This window comes from Diplodia corticola (genome assembly GCF_001883845.1).
Source record: "Diplodia corticola strain CBS 112549 chromosome Unknown scaffold8, whole genome shotgun sequence".
Taxonomy (NCBI): domain Eukaryota; kingdom Fungi; phylum Ascomycota; class Dothideomycetes; order Botryosphaeriales; family Botryosphaeriaceae; genus Diplodia; species Diplodia corticola.
In genome coordinates, this window is record NW_017971487.1 from 81,571 (window position 1) to 95,318 (window position 13,748).

At 58.4% G+C, this 13,748-nt stretch overlaps 3 protein-coding genes across 3 annotated transcripts; all 3 read right to left on the minus strand.

Moving 5' to 3' along the window:
- Positions 1-4,485: 4,485 nt before the first annotated feature.
- BKCO1_800033 (uncharacterized protein) lies at positions 4,486-6,744 on the minus strand (the record flags this gene model as incomplete). Its single annotated transcript, XM_020279372.1, has 3 exons — positions 4,486-4,796; positions 4,851-6,398; positions 6,450-6,744. The coding sequence occupies 3 exons, from the start codon at positions 6,742-6,744 to the stop codon at positions 4,486-4,488; spliced, it is 2,154 nt and encodes a 717-aa protein (XP_020133384.1).
- A 2,718-nt stretch (positions 6,745-9,462) lies between these two features.
- BKCO1_800034 (uncharacterized protein) lies at positions 9,463-9,880 on the minus strand (the record flags this gene model as incomplete). Its single annotated transcript, XM_020279373.1, has 1 exon — positions 9,463-9,880. A coding segment is annotated over one exon (418 nt), but the record flags the coding sequence as incomplete, so codon positions are not given.
- A 1,111-nt stretch (positions 9,881-10,991) lies between these two features.
- Positions 10,992-12,914, minus strand: BKCO1_800035 (l-fucose permease; the record flags this gene model as incomplete). Its single annotated transcript, XM_020279374.1, has 5 exons — positions 10,992-11,296; positions 11,454-11,819; positions 11,991-12,553; positions 12,622-12,722; positions 12,777-12,914. The coding sequence occupies 5 exons, from the start codon at positions 12,912-12,914 to the stop codon at positions 10,992-10,994; spliced, it is 1,473 nt and encodes a 490-aa protein (XP_020133382.1).
- Positions 12,915-13,748: the final 834 nt, after the last annotated feature.

Consider the following 13,748-nt stretch of genomic DNA (forward strand, 5'->3'; position numbering starts at 1 on the left):
ACCAGCCCTACCTACAAAACAGCTACTATACATAGAGGCACTAGGTATGTCTACTAGGTATCTCGGAGAAGCACGGGGATCGACAACGACCACTGAGTCGTGCTGTGGGGGGGGGGGGGGGTGGAGGGTTTAGGGGACGGCTCTTCCCTTCAGCTCGCATTACAACCTCATCTCCCAAGCTCTCGCCTTTTCCGACGACGACCCCTACCTACATCTCTCCGATCTGCCGCCCTAAACCTTACCGCCGGTTTACGCACGAAGTTCCCGTGTAGGGTAGAGCATTCCCGACGAAGCGGTCTTTGGGGGGGTTTTCCGACCAGCAGATCGTCGCCGCGCGTTTCAGACGGCCGGCCGGACGTCGTCAACGTCACAGAACGGGGATCGAGAGGTAATCGTCGTGTGTGGCTGTGGCTGTGCTGTGCCGCCCTGTGCTGCGCTGCGCTGCGCTGCGATGCTGGCATGACGGTGAACGTTACGCTTCTTCATTCGTTACCAAAGTGTTCATGCCCGATGGATGATGACGTTCCGTTCATGGAACGCAGCCAGCTTCCCTTTTCTTGGTGACGCACCCGCTCTGCCCCCGCCCCCGCCCCCGCCCCGACGTCTGCGTCGATCAGGTCGGGCAGAGAGAGTGAATACAGTAGCGGGCAGTGTGATCAAACGATTGGTGTGTCTCATACTTAGTTCGGTCCGGAGGGAGAGAGAGAGAAAGAGAGACAATTCAGCCGAAGGGGATCGAGAGGAGTTTGCCGGCCGGCAAGAGCCATAGACCGAGGATCGAGGTGGGGTGGGAGAGCCAAAAAAAAAAAAAAAAAAGCTTAACGGTAGTGAAGCAAGGGCGCGGAGGGGTTGCTGGCCACCTAGTTGGAGGGGTCAAGGGTCTCATCAGGCATCGCATTCCACGCTCCCCCGAAGCCAAGCGGAAAATGGAAGGAGGGGGATGGTCAAAGGTTCCACGAGTCGTGGAGTGTCGGCGGAAGCTACCGATGATGTCAAGAGCAGCGTTGATCTCTCGTTTCGAGAAACGCGGGTTCCGGCGAATCGTCTTCCTTGGAATCCGTGTACACGTACTGTGGGTAGCCGGAGAAGAAACGTCGGGGGAGGAGGAGCAGCTAGTGGCTACTTACGCGTACTGCAGGAGTGGAGTAGTGGGAAGATGGACATGATGCTGCGCAGAGTTTGGTTGTACATACATACGAGGCCCCCGGCCACCTGTTTTTGACGTCACTATACACGCGGCTGGCGGCATCTGCTTGACGGCGCGCGCGTCCTTCTTTTTTTTTTTTTTCTCTGCGAAAAATCGGTGGGCGGTTTGGCCATAGAGAGAGGGAAGGAGAGAAAAGAAAGATGGGCTAAAAATAGACGACATTGGCCAAGGTTGGACGCCCTACTTGGTACGTACTGCTGGAGATGTCTCCGTTTCGATGGGAAGCCGCATGCAACTATCGGCTGTAGCTAGCGAGTACGACGCTCTTTCCTGGACGATCGTCTGCGGCACTCTCCTGAGCGCCTGCAGGCATCTCATCAGTCTTCGAAGATGCTGTGCTGCTGCGTCAGATGGAGACGTCACTGATGTCTCTCTCGCCCTCGATACCGCTGAAGATTGCAGAGTCTGGACCGCAACATGTCAGCCGAGCAAAAAGGGAGCCTGCACTCTTTATACATGACCAATAGTATAGTGCTCTCTCTCTGTCCTAACCCAAAAGTCGGCGGGCAACCGCAAGCGAGGCCTCGGCGGCAGTATGCGCGCCGCAGGGAGGTTCAGATGGAAGGCGCCAGCATCGTACCCGAGCGACTGCGACACCAGCCACAGGGCGGGCGACGGCATATGATTGTTCGGCGCGCGGCGGCGGGTACCTGAGCCAGCACCCACTACCCAGCCTTCATGTTCACAATCGCAAATCTCCGCCGCCCCCTGCGCCGGCCTGCGCCGCAGACGCCCCCCCGACAGCCACACCTGGTCTCTTTGCTTCCTTCGCACCTTCCCGAAGTCCGGTTAGGATGAAGGAGGAGAGGAAGGACCGCCGCGGCGCGCCGAGACGCGTTAAACCGCATCCGGCCAAGGCCGCGCTCACCAATATTCGACATGTTATTATTACTATTATTGCCTTGTGCTCGTACCTGGCAATGCAGTGCTTGGCCCGGTGCTGCCTCTGCCTCTTGTGCACAAGGTACCTAGGCAGGCAGGGCAGAGCAACATGGATCGCACGATCGAAAGACGGCCGGGCGCCCGTGGTGGCGAAGATACCGTCGCAAGAGACAACAAGATAAGACACGGAGCAGCAGTAGGCAGGCAGTCGGACTCGTTCTGGATCGTCGTCCACAACCCCCCGAAGTACCACCACCCTCCGTGCCTTGTCTCGTTCCCTCTTTCCTGCGCTGGCTTTGGCTCCCATCATTGCCGATTGCCGGCATGCGCGCGCGCCCGCAAACAACGCCGCGTATCCCGTGCCGGAAGCCAAAAAAAAAGTCGAAGAATCTATGGATGTAGGTCATAGTATGTTTGTGTGCATGTCGTACCTGCATATACAAGCGAGAGGATGAAGATGATCACCCGAGTTCGGCCGCCCGGTCGGCCACGCCGAACGAACGGTCCCGAAAATCCAACCGCCACACAACTGCCACCACAGAACAAAAGGTCACGCAAGCCTCGCGACGACGAGGGGCTGGCTGGCCGGCCGGTCGCATTATCATTACAGGCCCCAGCCGTTTCTGGCCGGAAGCGCCCCATCTCATTTCAAAGGAATGTGAGAGAGACTCATCATCGAAGGCTCATCGAAGGTGCATCGCAGCGCAAGGGGAAGCAGTGAGCGCGAGCGGGAGCAAATCGACAGGTCCAGACCGCCGTCTGCACGACGTGGGGACGGCGTGCGTCAGCTGCGGCAGGGCTGGGTGCATGCATGCCTGCATCGAGCCTCCCGCGCGCGAGAGCATTCATCCCCCCAGCGCTGCTGCATCCGTCTCCCACGCCCGGAAAACGGGACGAAAAGAGCGAGGAAGAGAGAGAGAAGTGGGAAGAGATCTCCGTGATAATGCCATCGTCGAGCAGTAGTAGGTAATTGAAGGGAGAAGGAGGTCGATGGGAGGGGAACCAAGTCACTAGCGCCCCCGGGGAGCCGCCTTCCCTGCGCTGCTCATCTCCCGCCAAGCAACGAATCACGAACCGTCTGGCCGTATCGCCAGCCGGCCAAGGAAGGAAAAACGAGGACAAAGAAAGAAAGAAAAAAAAAAAGTCCCAGCATGCCTTGCCCCCCCTGGAGTGTGATGACCAAGGACGGCGCGCTATGCTTAGCTGATGCTTGAGCAACAACAGAAGTGATTCGGCCTGGGGCGCCTCATCTCTCACTGCTCTGCTCCGTCGGTGCTCCGCCCACGTCCCACCCACCCCCCATGGCCCGCACGTCCCACCCCGAACTCCCCGCCTCAAAGGGTCTAGCACGCGTAATAAATGAGCGGGTGGGAAATTACGCACCCCAACTGTGGCGTCGAAGCGCCGCGCATTGCGCATCCGCTGTGACCTGGGTGCCTGGGCCGGCGAGAGGAGGGAACAGCCAGGCCGACCGGTGGCATCCGCGCCCGGAGAGAGCTGCACTCCAGAATAGGATGACATGGCAAGGAAGGGAAAGTGGGAAGGGGGTGGGTGGGAGAGCGGCGGATGATTGCGCGCAATATGCGTCCCGTTTCACTTAGAAGAATTGTCATAAAGCAAGAGCCGGTTTCTCCAAGGGAGACCCCAGCCGCCGAAGAAGAACATTTCTTCGACACTCTCATGTACAGAATGTGGCTGACGAACCTCGGCACCACCACCACTGTTAAGCTTTCCGTGTCGCCCGACCCCCTTGCCGCCCGTCGGTGCGTCATGGCGCGTCGTGATGGCGCGTGGCTGGTGGAGATCGACGACTGCTTTTGATTGAATGATTTTGATTGCTTGCCCAAGACTAACATGTTCGTCGACGCCCTGACGATGACTTGTGCCGGTAGGCCCAGGTCATGCGAGCGCCCTGGACCAGTGCTGTGCGTGGCGCTGAGGGGGAATCTAATAGTTTTGCCCGTCTTCTATCAAGTCAATTACAACAAGCACTGCCTGGACCAGCCATGTCCAGCTTAACACACGGAAATTCGGGGTCTCTTTGACTGAAGGGAATGTAAAACAGGAGATCGAGGAAGGAGTGTCGGTGGAGAGAGAGTTGAAGGTGATTTCGATTTTTTTTTTCTGCTCCACAGCTGCCATGCACAGCTGCAGAGCCAGGAAACGTGGGTGCGGGAAAGACGGGGGTACTGGATATCACACATAGGCACCCGCTTACAGCGTGGGTTTCGTCGACAACAAAAGAGCAAATCGAGAACAGACGACTTTCAAATGCGCCCTCCGCCAAACGTTCTCAAAGACAAAAGAAACCTGGGTGCTCAAACAAGTGGAAAAAGAAAATTTGCCTCTGTACAGGTCCGCCGTTAAGTGTTGCGCGCGTAAGTAGGAAATCAAATTTAGTACGCTGCCCCTCTGTAACCACCGTGGCCCGTCTCGACGTCCGGCAGGCGCGGTGCCCTGCCGTCGCGGGATGCGGACCGGTCTCTGTCGTTCTGGCCCATGGTTGCCGCCGAATCGAGCAGGTTCTCGTGCGACGTGCTGTGCTTGTGGTACTTCTTCGAGATTCCTTCCTGCATCGGAACCGGGTCGTAGCCCTTGGCTCCTGCAATGATCGAGTGGCGCTGGCTCTTGTACTCGCCAGGGTCCATAAGCAGAGAGTTGCGCGCGTCCAGAGGGGTAAGGTCGTCGAGATCGCGGTTGAGCTTCTCTGCATCATTGTTAGCACCCCGCATTCCGCAAACTTCCCCGGATTTCAACTTACCCTGCTCCTTTCTCTTCTTGCGGTGAGGGTTCTCCTTGCAGCACACGACGATGGAGTTGACGGCGATCAAGATGGCCAGGACACCGGTCAAAACGGACTGCATGACAATGAGGACAATGCCAGTCACCGTCTTCGTCGTCTGCGAAATGCCGAGCTCTTCGACGAAAACCAGGACGCAGATGACCGAGAGCACGCGAACCGTCTGGATGGTGCAGTTGATGACGTTGCTCGACTTGAGAGTGTAGGGCCTGGACCAAAGGAGAAGGACGAGCATGAGAGCCTCGATGACGAGCTGCGCGCCCGTCTGAGCAAGGCCGTGGCCGTCCAAACCGGCAATGACGCAGCCCTTGGCGAACGAGTACGTGATAACCGGGACGAAAAGCCACCAGTAACCCTTCTTGTAGTTCTCGTAGAACATGCTGTACTTCCTCCACGTCTCCTTGTCCTCGAAAAGACCCGAAACGTCACCCTCGGCCTTCTTGAACTTCTGGGCCATGGAGTAAATGCGCCAAGCAAAGAATCCGAGAACAGCAGTGAAGACAGCGAGCGTGACACCTGCCAGAACGCTGGCGGCCCAGGAGTCTCCGTTAGTGAATTGATAGATGCAATAGAGGACCCAGACACCATAGGCCAGAAGGATCAAGTTGGTAATGGTCTTGGCCAGAATCCACCAGTAACGCTTCCTGAAGTTTGTGAGTTTCGCGGGGAAAGAACCGAAAAGAGCCCAGGTTTCCAGGATGACCTTGAGAAGCAGAATTCCAACGGCAATGGCGCCGATGACGATGGCGAAGATAAGCAGGATGGTCATGAAGGTACTGGCCTGAGGAATAGAGAGTTCCTCAACGTATCCCTTGACACCGTTGACATACTCCATGACCTGGGAGTCGGAAGAACTGCTGTCGTCGCTGTCGTCCGAAGTCGAGTCATCGGTGCCGTTGACGTTGGTCGAAAGCGAGTCACGGGCGTAAAGGCTGACGGCGTCCAGGCCACGCTTGGTCAGATTGCTGGCCTCGACGTGAACAATGGTAGCGTTCCTCAGGTAAGCGTAGCTGGCGTGAGTCAAGTTTCCACCGGTAGCCCTCCTGAAGTCATCGATGCTGTTTTGCATGTCGTCCCAGGGAATCAAGCCGGTGCTGAAGCCGAAGTTCTTGGAAAAGCTGGTGTACACCGAAGGGTACTTCACGCTCATCATTCCGTTCATAGCCATGCCTTGGAACCAGCCCATGACCTCGCCGAAGCTAGGGCTTGGGCTGATGGCGCCTGCACCCGCTCCAGCACCAGCACTCGCAAGTGCCGAAACGCCAGTCATCAGGAGTGCGGCACCGGCAATACCAGCTGCAACATACGAGACGCCTGCCACGGACATACTCTTGCCGTTGGTGACAGTCGACTGGATACAGGCGAGGTCGTCGCCGCCGTCGATCGGGGTGAGCTCTATCTTTGCGGTTCCGTCGAGATCGGGGATGGTGAATGCAATGGACGGGATTTGCGAGGCGTATGAGTCGGGTACTTGCTGCTCGCCGGATGCCGAGAACTTGCCGATGGGTACTGGAGGCTGTCAGCATGATGTGGGAAGAAAGAGGCCAAAGAGTCACCGACCTGGACACAGCTTCTCAACGTAATTGTCCTCGTCGCAAGGGTTGAAGGTCTTGCTGTAGACTTCCTTTCCATATGCAGACACGACCAGGGATGCCATGACCTTCTGTTCTGCAGTACTCTCACCGCCGACATCGAATACAACCTTGTTCGTGGCCCGGTTGTAAGTGACGGCCATCTTAGTGATCTCGATCGAGGCGTTGGTTAAACAAGTGGTGAAGCCAGTGGTGGTGAGCACGTCGCCGGCGAGGGCGACGGCGGGGAGGGCAGCGCCCAGCAGTAGCCTTGGAAGCATCATGGCCGTTGGTGGAGCGCGGTGGTGGTGGTGGGCGACGGTGAGTCCGCCGCGAAGATGGGTGTTGGGACTCCCAGAACGCGCTCACAGGATTGCGCCTGTGGCCGCGCGATGAGCCCGTGGGGGAGAGGCGCGATGAATTAGGCGCGGGAACGCGGGCGACGGGGCGGCGAACAGAACAGAGGGCGAATTAAAGCGGGGGGGGACAGAGCCGGATCAACCTTGGCTTTGTCGGGGCGAAGTACGAGTCGAAGGCGCGGTAAAGGGGCAGCGCAGGTTGCGCGGGTGAGCGAGAGACGTGGAGAAGTAGGTGGTGGTGGTGGGCAACAGGCGGTCAAACGAGGCGACCGTGGAGAGAAAACGACACGAGGGTTCGGCGCTTGCTGGAAGGAACGGAGAGCGGAGAGAGTGGACGGGGAGGGCAGAGAAGAAGCGCGCTGAAGGGGTGGGAGTTTCAGTTTCAAGGCGCCGCTCGGCAAGAGCTGGCGCGCACGCCTGCACCACGCGGCGTCCTTACCGGAACGGGGACCACGCCTGGGACTTAATACGCAGGGGGGCGGCCGCCGACTTTGCTGCAGAGGGGAAGGATGTGCGGTCGCGTTGTCCAGGCCCGGTGAATCCTGAGGTGCAGGGAGAGCGTCGAGATCCGTCCGCCGTTATATTTCGAGCAGATTTGCTGCGCGGGCGCTGCGATCGCTCTCAAGCATCGAGCCAAGCGCGCAGACGGCGGGCTGCGGCCGTTGCCGGTCGCGACCAGCGCCATGCCTGCTGACTGCTGGAGACGCCGCCGCGATACGGGCGCGGCGGGCGCGGCGGGCAGTGCTGCTGCGACTGCGACTGCGACTGCGACCGCGACTTGCGCGACTGCGACTGGCGCGGGCACCGTGGCCATCCCTCGCGCGACGCCGGCGGCGACTGCCACCAGGATGCGACAGCGCCGGCGGTGACTACTGGGCTGGCGCCATCAGCAGCGCGGTCGTTGGCTGTTGTGCGCAGTCGCAACGTGCCAGTGGGCCCTGGCGCCAGGTTCGGCGCCTGGTTCCAGACTCGGGCGGCTCGCTGTCACGCTACGGCAGCTGTGGCTGTGGTGCGCAAAGCCCTAAAAAAAGACAGCTGCTGCCCCTGACGCAGGCCCAATGGAATGCCCCGGCCTGCCTGCACCGCCGACTGGCCCCCCCGGCTGGCCCCTCCGTCCACCACGCGCCCGTCGCCGTGATACCCGCCACCCGCCGCTGCCAGGCGCACGCAACCTCGCGACCGCCGAGTCCGCGCGACCGCGAGCTCGGTGCTGCCGCCCGTGCCTGCCGCTTTTCCGGGGACCGCCGGCGTCGTGCGCCTACCTAGTTCTCCATGCATGAGCTGGCCATTGCTAAGAAGTCCGCCTGCCGCCTGCCGTCTGCCGCCAACCTCCACGATCTGCATCTGTCCCTGCTTACCTCGACACCCGCCGTCGTGCCCTCAGCCCTGTGAGACCCACCATGCAGACATACAGATGCCGGTCCTCACCTCGTCTCGTCTCGTCGCTGCCGATGCTTTGATTGCGTCCGAGATCGCTTCGCTTCGCATCGCGCCACGGTCAAGAGAGTTCGAGTCCAGCTCGACAAGTCGACTAATTAATTCACCCGTAAGGCTGATCATCAGCGTGACTCCCTAGGGCTCTACCGTTGCACGGCTGCGTGAACCAACGTCGGCCGACCGCCGTCAGCAAGCCACCAAGACAGGATCGCGCATGGTTTTCACCGTTGATGTGAGAAATCGGCGCTGCTCAGCCTCTCTGCTAATAGCTGGAGGATTCAACGATGGTTGCGGCAGTTAGGAATCGCTATATCCCGTCATCTCGTAAAGCAGGTGCAGCGAAGCCACGACGCCCTCGTAAAACTTTGGCCTGAATCTCTCATCCTCGAAGTCCGACTCCTTCCCCCCAAAGTCGCATCCCAGGCACTTTCTCACAGCGCTGTTCCATTCTTGGAGGTTGTCGTCTTTCTCCAGCTTCGCGGTCAGCGAGCTCTCCGGGCGCCCGATCCTCATCTGTCTGCTTGGACTGCAGAGGTGCAGATATGAAAAGCTCCAGCAGCATGACTCCTAGCGCAAAAATGGCTTCGTTCCTGACCGCCAAACTTCCGCACTGCGGCTCGGCGGTCGCTGTGACAGGACCCATTATCAGCCCCGGCGCCCGATGTGAAGGAAGCGCAGATCAAGGCGCAGTTTCCCAGTCTCATGTCAGTCGCCCGGTGAGCGACGAGCATGTCCTGCGAAGTCCAACGGGAGCCCAGCGATGTTGCGATGATGCAAGCCAGCCTATTCCTGTCCACGAGTCGTATTCTTGGCGGAGCCAGTGACGATTTGCGGAGACCATCTCGTACAATGAAATTGTCCCCATCGGCATCGAAAGAACTGAACCTACGAGGTGAATGTAGTGCTTCGGCCTCTTCCCGAGAACAAAGCCAAGGCATCCGTCTGTTGGACCGCGGTGCAGAGGTCAGAGGGCCGGGGCTGGAAGTGTTGTCTGTGCGAAGGCGACTTTTGGCCTGCGGGGCGCTAGATAAGGTGCCTTCCGCCTCATCCTCGTCGTCTGGCCCAAACCCTCAGTTTCTTGCCAGCAGACTTCTCCACCCGCGCGATACGAGAAACTGGCGCCGAAGCGGGGCTGCCGAGTCTGAGTTGTCACCCGCTCTTCCAGTCGCAAGCGTGCCGAATGAGCAACCTGAAAGTGGCACTGACAGAGCCAGCCGGTGCAGATTGCGCAATAGAGACTCTTCGCCGACCGCCGCGCTGATTCCCAGCCGCTAATGTCGACTGCTTTGATTTCCGTCGCACCTTCTGCCTCGGCCTCCAGGACCCCAGACATGAGTTGTTCCAGGTATGTGCTGTGTCTGTCGATGTCGGCCAGCAGCTTGACGTGCTTTTGATCTTCCTTCTCCTTCCTCTCCATGCTACTGAAAATGGGCGCGACCACCTCAGACTGTAGGCAGGCAGTCTTGGAGCGCAACAGAAGCCCCACAAGCGCAAGTCTCCGGATTACCGACTTCGAGATTCCAAGCTCTACAAAAGCCAAGTCGTCAATCTCCTGGCTGATCTCGAAGACACTCTGAACAAAGGTGGGGGAGGCTGAAACCTGACATGGTCCAAGTAAGCACATCTTTCGTGACCTTCAGGCTTCCGTCTGTGCCTTCGAGGACTGTCCACAGCCAAGTTGTTTGTATGAGGCTCGAAATGAGTGGTTCGAGCATGAGCTTTAGTTCCATTAACGAGTGTGGCCTTGCAATGTTGCAAGTCATTCCGATCATCACAATCAGGCAGGCTTTGAAGCTGGAGCCCTGTCAGGAAATGAGGTCAAGCTTGGAGATGCCGTGCTCGATCCCACCATAGATAATGATAAGCTCGTCCAGAACATCAAAGGCTGGGTTCAGGACTGCCTGGAATATCGTGCTCTGCGCAAGGAGACGTTCGCAACATTCGCTTCATTACGTCTGACAGAGATCGGGGAGTCGACAGAAAGCTTGCGGCTCGTCGATTTCTCGAAAGGTGAATAACCTGTCTACGCGTGTCTGGCATACCGTTGGGAAAAATTGATTTTTCCTGGAAAGAAGAGACCTTCCTCGGGATCCCATATTGGAAGCTACCGAAAAACCATCCAGGATGCACTTGAACTGACATTCAACTTTGGAAACAGATACCTATGGATGGATTCGGTTTTTGAAGACCAATATCATGGAGAAGGAAACCGGGGACTGTCCGAGGAAGTTACACATTCCCGTAATGCACCAAGCTGGTCCTGGACAAAAGTTACAGGCCCGATCAAGTTCAGACTAGCTCTCACAGAGACAGCGGCACACATACTGGCAGCAAGTGTCGAGCCGCTGGCTGGAGAATAGGGGCATACATGGGGTGGATCTCCTGATTTTGCGAGAACATTGCTCGTTCAATACGTCAAATTTAATGATTCTCTCGGCTTCCTCATAACTCCCAACAACAAGGAAGATACAAATCTTCAAAGTGAGTAAAGACAACCATTTGAGGACGTAGCCAAAGATTTGTCAGGTAGGGTGGAAACATACTACTACCCCACAGGAAAACATGACGTCTTGAAAAGTGAGTATGTTACCATCTCCGAGCTCTGAGTAGATTCATGAGCGTACGTGAGGCAGCAGATAACAGAAGAACATCAATTCATGAGACATCAATCCGCCCAAGCCCTGCGGGTATAACCAAAAAAAAAAACAAAAAACCCTCCCACCCTACATGGTCCATCAAGCCTTCCCAGCCAACCCCTCCCCCACAACCTCAATCTCCTTCGCATCCGCCTTGAGCACGTCGTCGTCGCCGCCCCCGCCCACAGAAGACGCAGCAGCCACACGTGCTTCCTCATCGCCATCCTTCTTGGGGTCGAGACCGATGCTGCTGGCGCCAATCTTGTCGGCCGTGTCGCGGTAGGCGGGGACGAAGTTGACGCAGAGGGCGTACGACCACGCCAGCACGAAGAAGAGAACCGGGACGATCATCGCAAACGCCGTGTCGTTGCGGGCATCCGCGACCGCGCCCATGATTGCGGGGACTGTAGTTTTGGGCACATTCGTTAATCCTTTTTCTTTTTTTTTTTTTGACTCCGCACTCAAGACGTCAAGAATGGTGGCCATGAGTTCATATCATCGAAAGGAGAGGGGATTTAAAAAGAAAAAAAAAAGGAAAGGAAAAAGAAAGAAACCACTCACCAGCAGCACCCCCGCTCACGCCCGCAATGATCAGGCCCGCCCCCCTCTTCGTGTGCCTCCCCAGCCCCCTGATGCCGAGGGCGACGATGGTGGGGAAGCAGACGCTCTCGAAGAAGAGCGTCAGCATCAGCATGGCGAGGCCGACGTCGCCGGCCGTGTCGACGGACGCGGCGTTGAAGGCGACGACGCCGCTGAGGTAGGCGAGGAAGACCCAGCGCGGCTTGACGAAGCGCATCAGGACGGACCCCGTGAAGCGCCCCACGGCGAAGCAGCCCTGGGCGCCGGCGAGGAAGTTGGCGCCGAGGGCGGACGAGGTGCCGGCGCGCTGCTCGGTGATGTAGTTGATGAAGTAGGTTGCTATGGCGACTGGTGTGGTGTGGTGTGGTTAGTTTCTTTTTTCTTTTTTTTAATTGGCGTTGGTGCGGTTGTGTTTTGGGGAAAGGGGAGGAGAGGCTTGGGGAAGGGGGAGATGGGGTAAGTGGTTAAAGGCTGCTTGACGGCATGAAAGAAGAAGAAGAAACCAAAAAGGAGGCTCACCTTGTGCACCGGTGTAGCACCACTGCGCCATGGCGGCGTGGAAGAGACGGTACTGCTTGCGGAAAGGCTTGTCACTGGAGCCCGTATGGGTATCCTCGACCTGGGCCGCCATATCGGCGTCTGTGACCTCGGGGATGTCGGCAAAGAAGAAGACGGCAGCAAGCAAGAAGACGAAGATTCCAATGGCGAGATAGACCCACTGCACGCTCTCGAGCGAGTTGACGTCGTCGCCGGTGTCCTTGAAGAAGACGTAGGAGCCCAGCACGGGGCCGACGACGGTGCCCGTGGCCTGCACCGCCTGGGCCAGGTTGATGCGCAGCTCCGAGTACTTGGGCGGGCCGACGACGGCCATGAACGGGTTCGCCGCCGTCTCCAGCGAGCCCAGGCCGGAGCCGATGACGACGGTCGCGCCGCAGAAGCCGCCGAAGGACCGGTTCAGGCCGGCGGGCCACATGCAGAGCGCGCCGATGCCGTACAGGACCAGGCCGAGCATGAAGGTGGCCTTGTAGCCGTAGTGCCGCAGCGTCCAGTTGGCGAAGCCGAGGGAGGCGAGGGGGTAGGCGCTGCGAGGGGAAAGGCCATGTTAGCGCTGGTTTACACTTTGGATGGCGGCCGAGGCAGAGAGGTGTACCCGAAGTATGCGCCCTGCAGACCGGCCGATTTGGCACGTGTGATGTTGAGCGTGGTTTGGAAGTGCTTGTTCAGCGTGTCGAGGAGGCCGTAGGCAAATCCCTGAGCTGCATGTCAGCCCGCACTTCTTGACTTGCTACTTGCTCACCAACTTACCCAGAGAAAGTAGAGAATGGTGACGAGGAGCAGCGGCACCAACGACTCCCGCACAGTCAGTTCCGACGCCTTCGTCTTCCGATTGCCGACCTTCAGCCCAGACCGGCTGGCCATGAGCTTCTGGAAGAACGAGCCCATGGTGTCAATTGGGAAGACTATCCTCCAAAGTAGTCTCCAGCCCGCAGAAGGATGTTTCGGCAAGGGAGAGAGAGAAAAAGTAGCAGAAGGAGAGCGAAGCCTGGGTCTCTGACAGGCGAGAGGATGCAAAAAAGATGGGCTGTAGGTCCTCTGGGCTTTTATTACATCAGAAGACAGGCCAAGTGCCGCACTGCAGGCCCGCTGCGTCAACCCAGAGGTGCCCCGTGCGACCGGAGCTTCGTACAGGGGGGACGGGACTGGACAGGCAGAGAGGAAAACAAGACTCCCCTCAGTCCCACTCTCGCCTTTGCTTGGCGACCGCGCCAAGCTAATTCTCCCTTGCCCCCAGATCCAAGCATCCCGCCCTAGCATCCGGCGCGCTTCTTCCTCAGCGTCTTCGGTGTCCATAGCACGACGGGGAGCTTCTCCTTGAGAGCGACAGGCATGCTGACCGGTAGCCAGGGCCTGCATTCCGTTGCCCGGGAATTCGTCGCTACGATGCATGTCCCCAGTGGAACAGGTAGTAAGCTCCGCCGGCTGGGCGGAGGGAAGACGCACGCCGAGACTTTGGAGGCAGGGATGGGCACGTCGCCATGGCGCACGCGGGGTAAACCCCATGGGGGAGATAGGTGGGATCCACGTGCATCCTGACACTGGGGCTCGTACTCGGCGAGAGATGAGCCGAAGTGGTTGTGGGGCTTCTGACTACGGGCGATGGCATTAGAGCAAACGAGGGAAGGCATGCCTCGAGATAAGGTCGACATGATGCTCCGCAGCCCAAGGAAAGGAAGCCCAAGATGCTCGGAGAAATATCCCCGCCCATCGACAAGACCT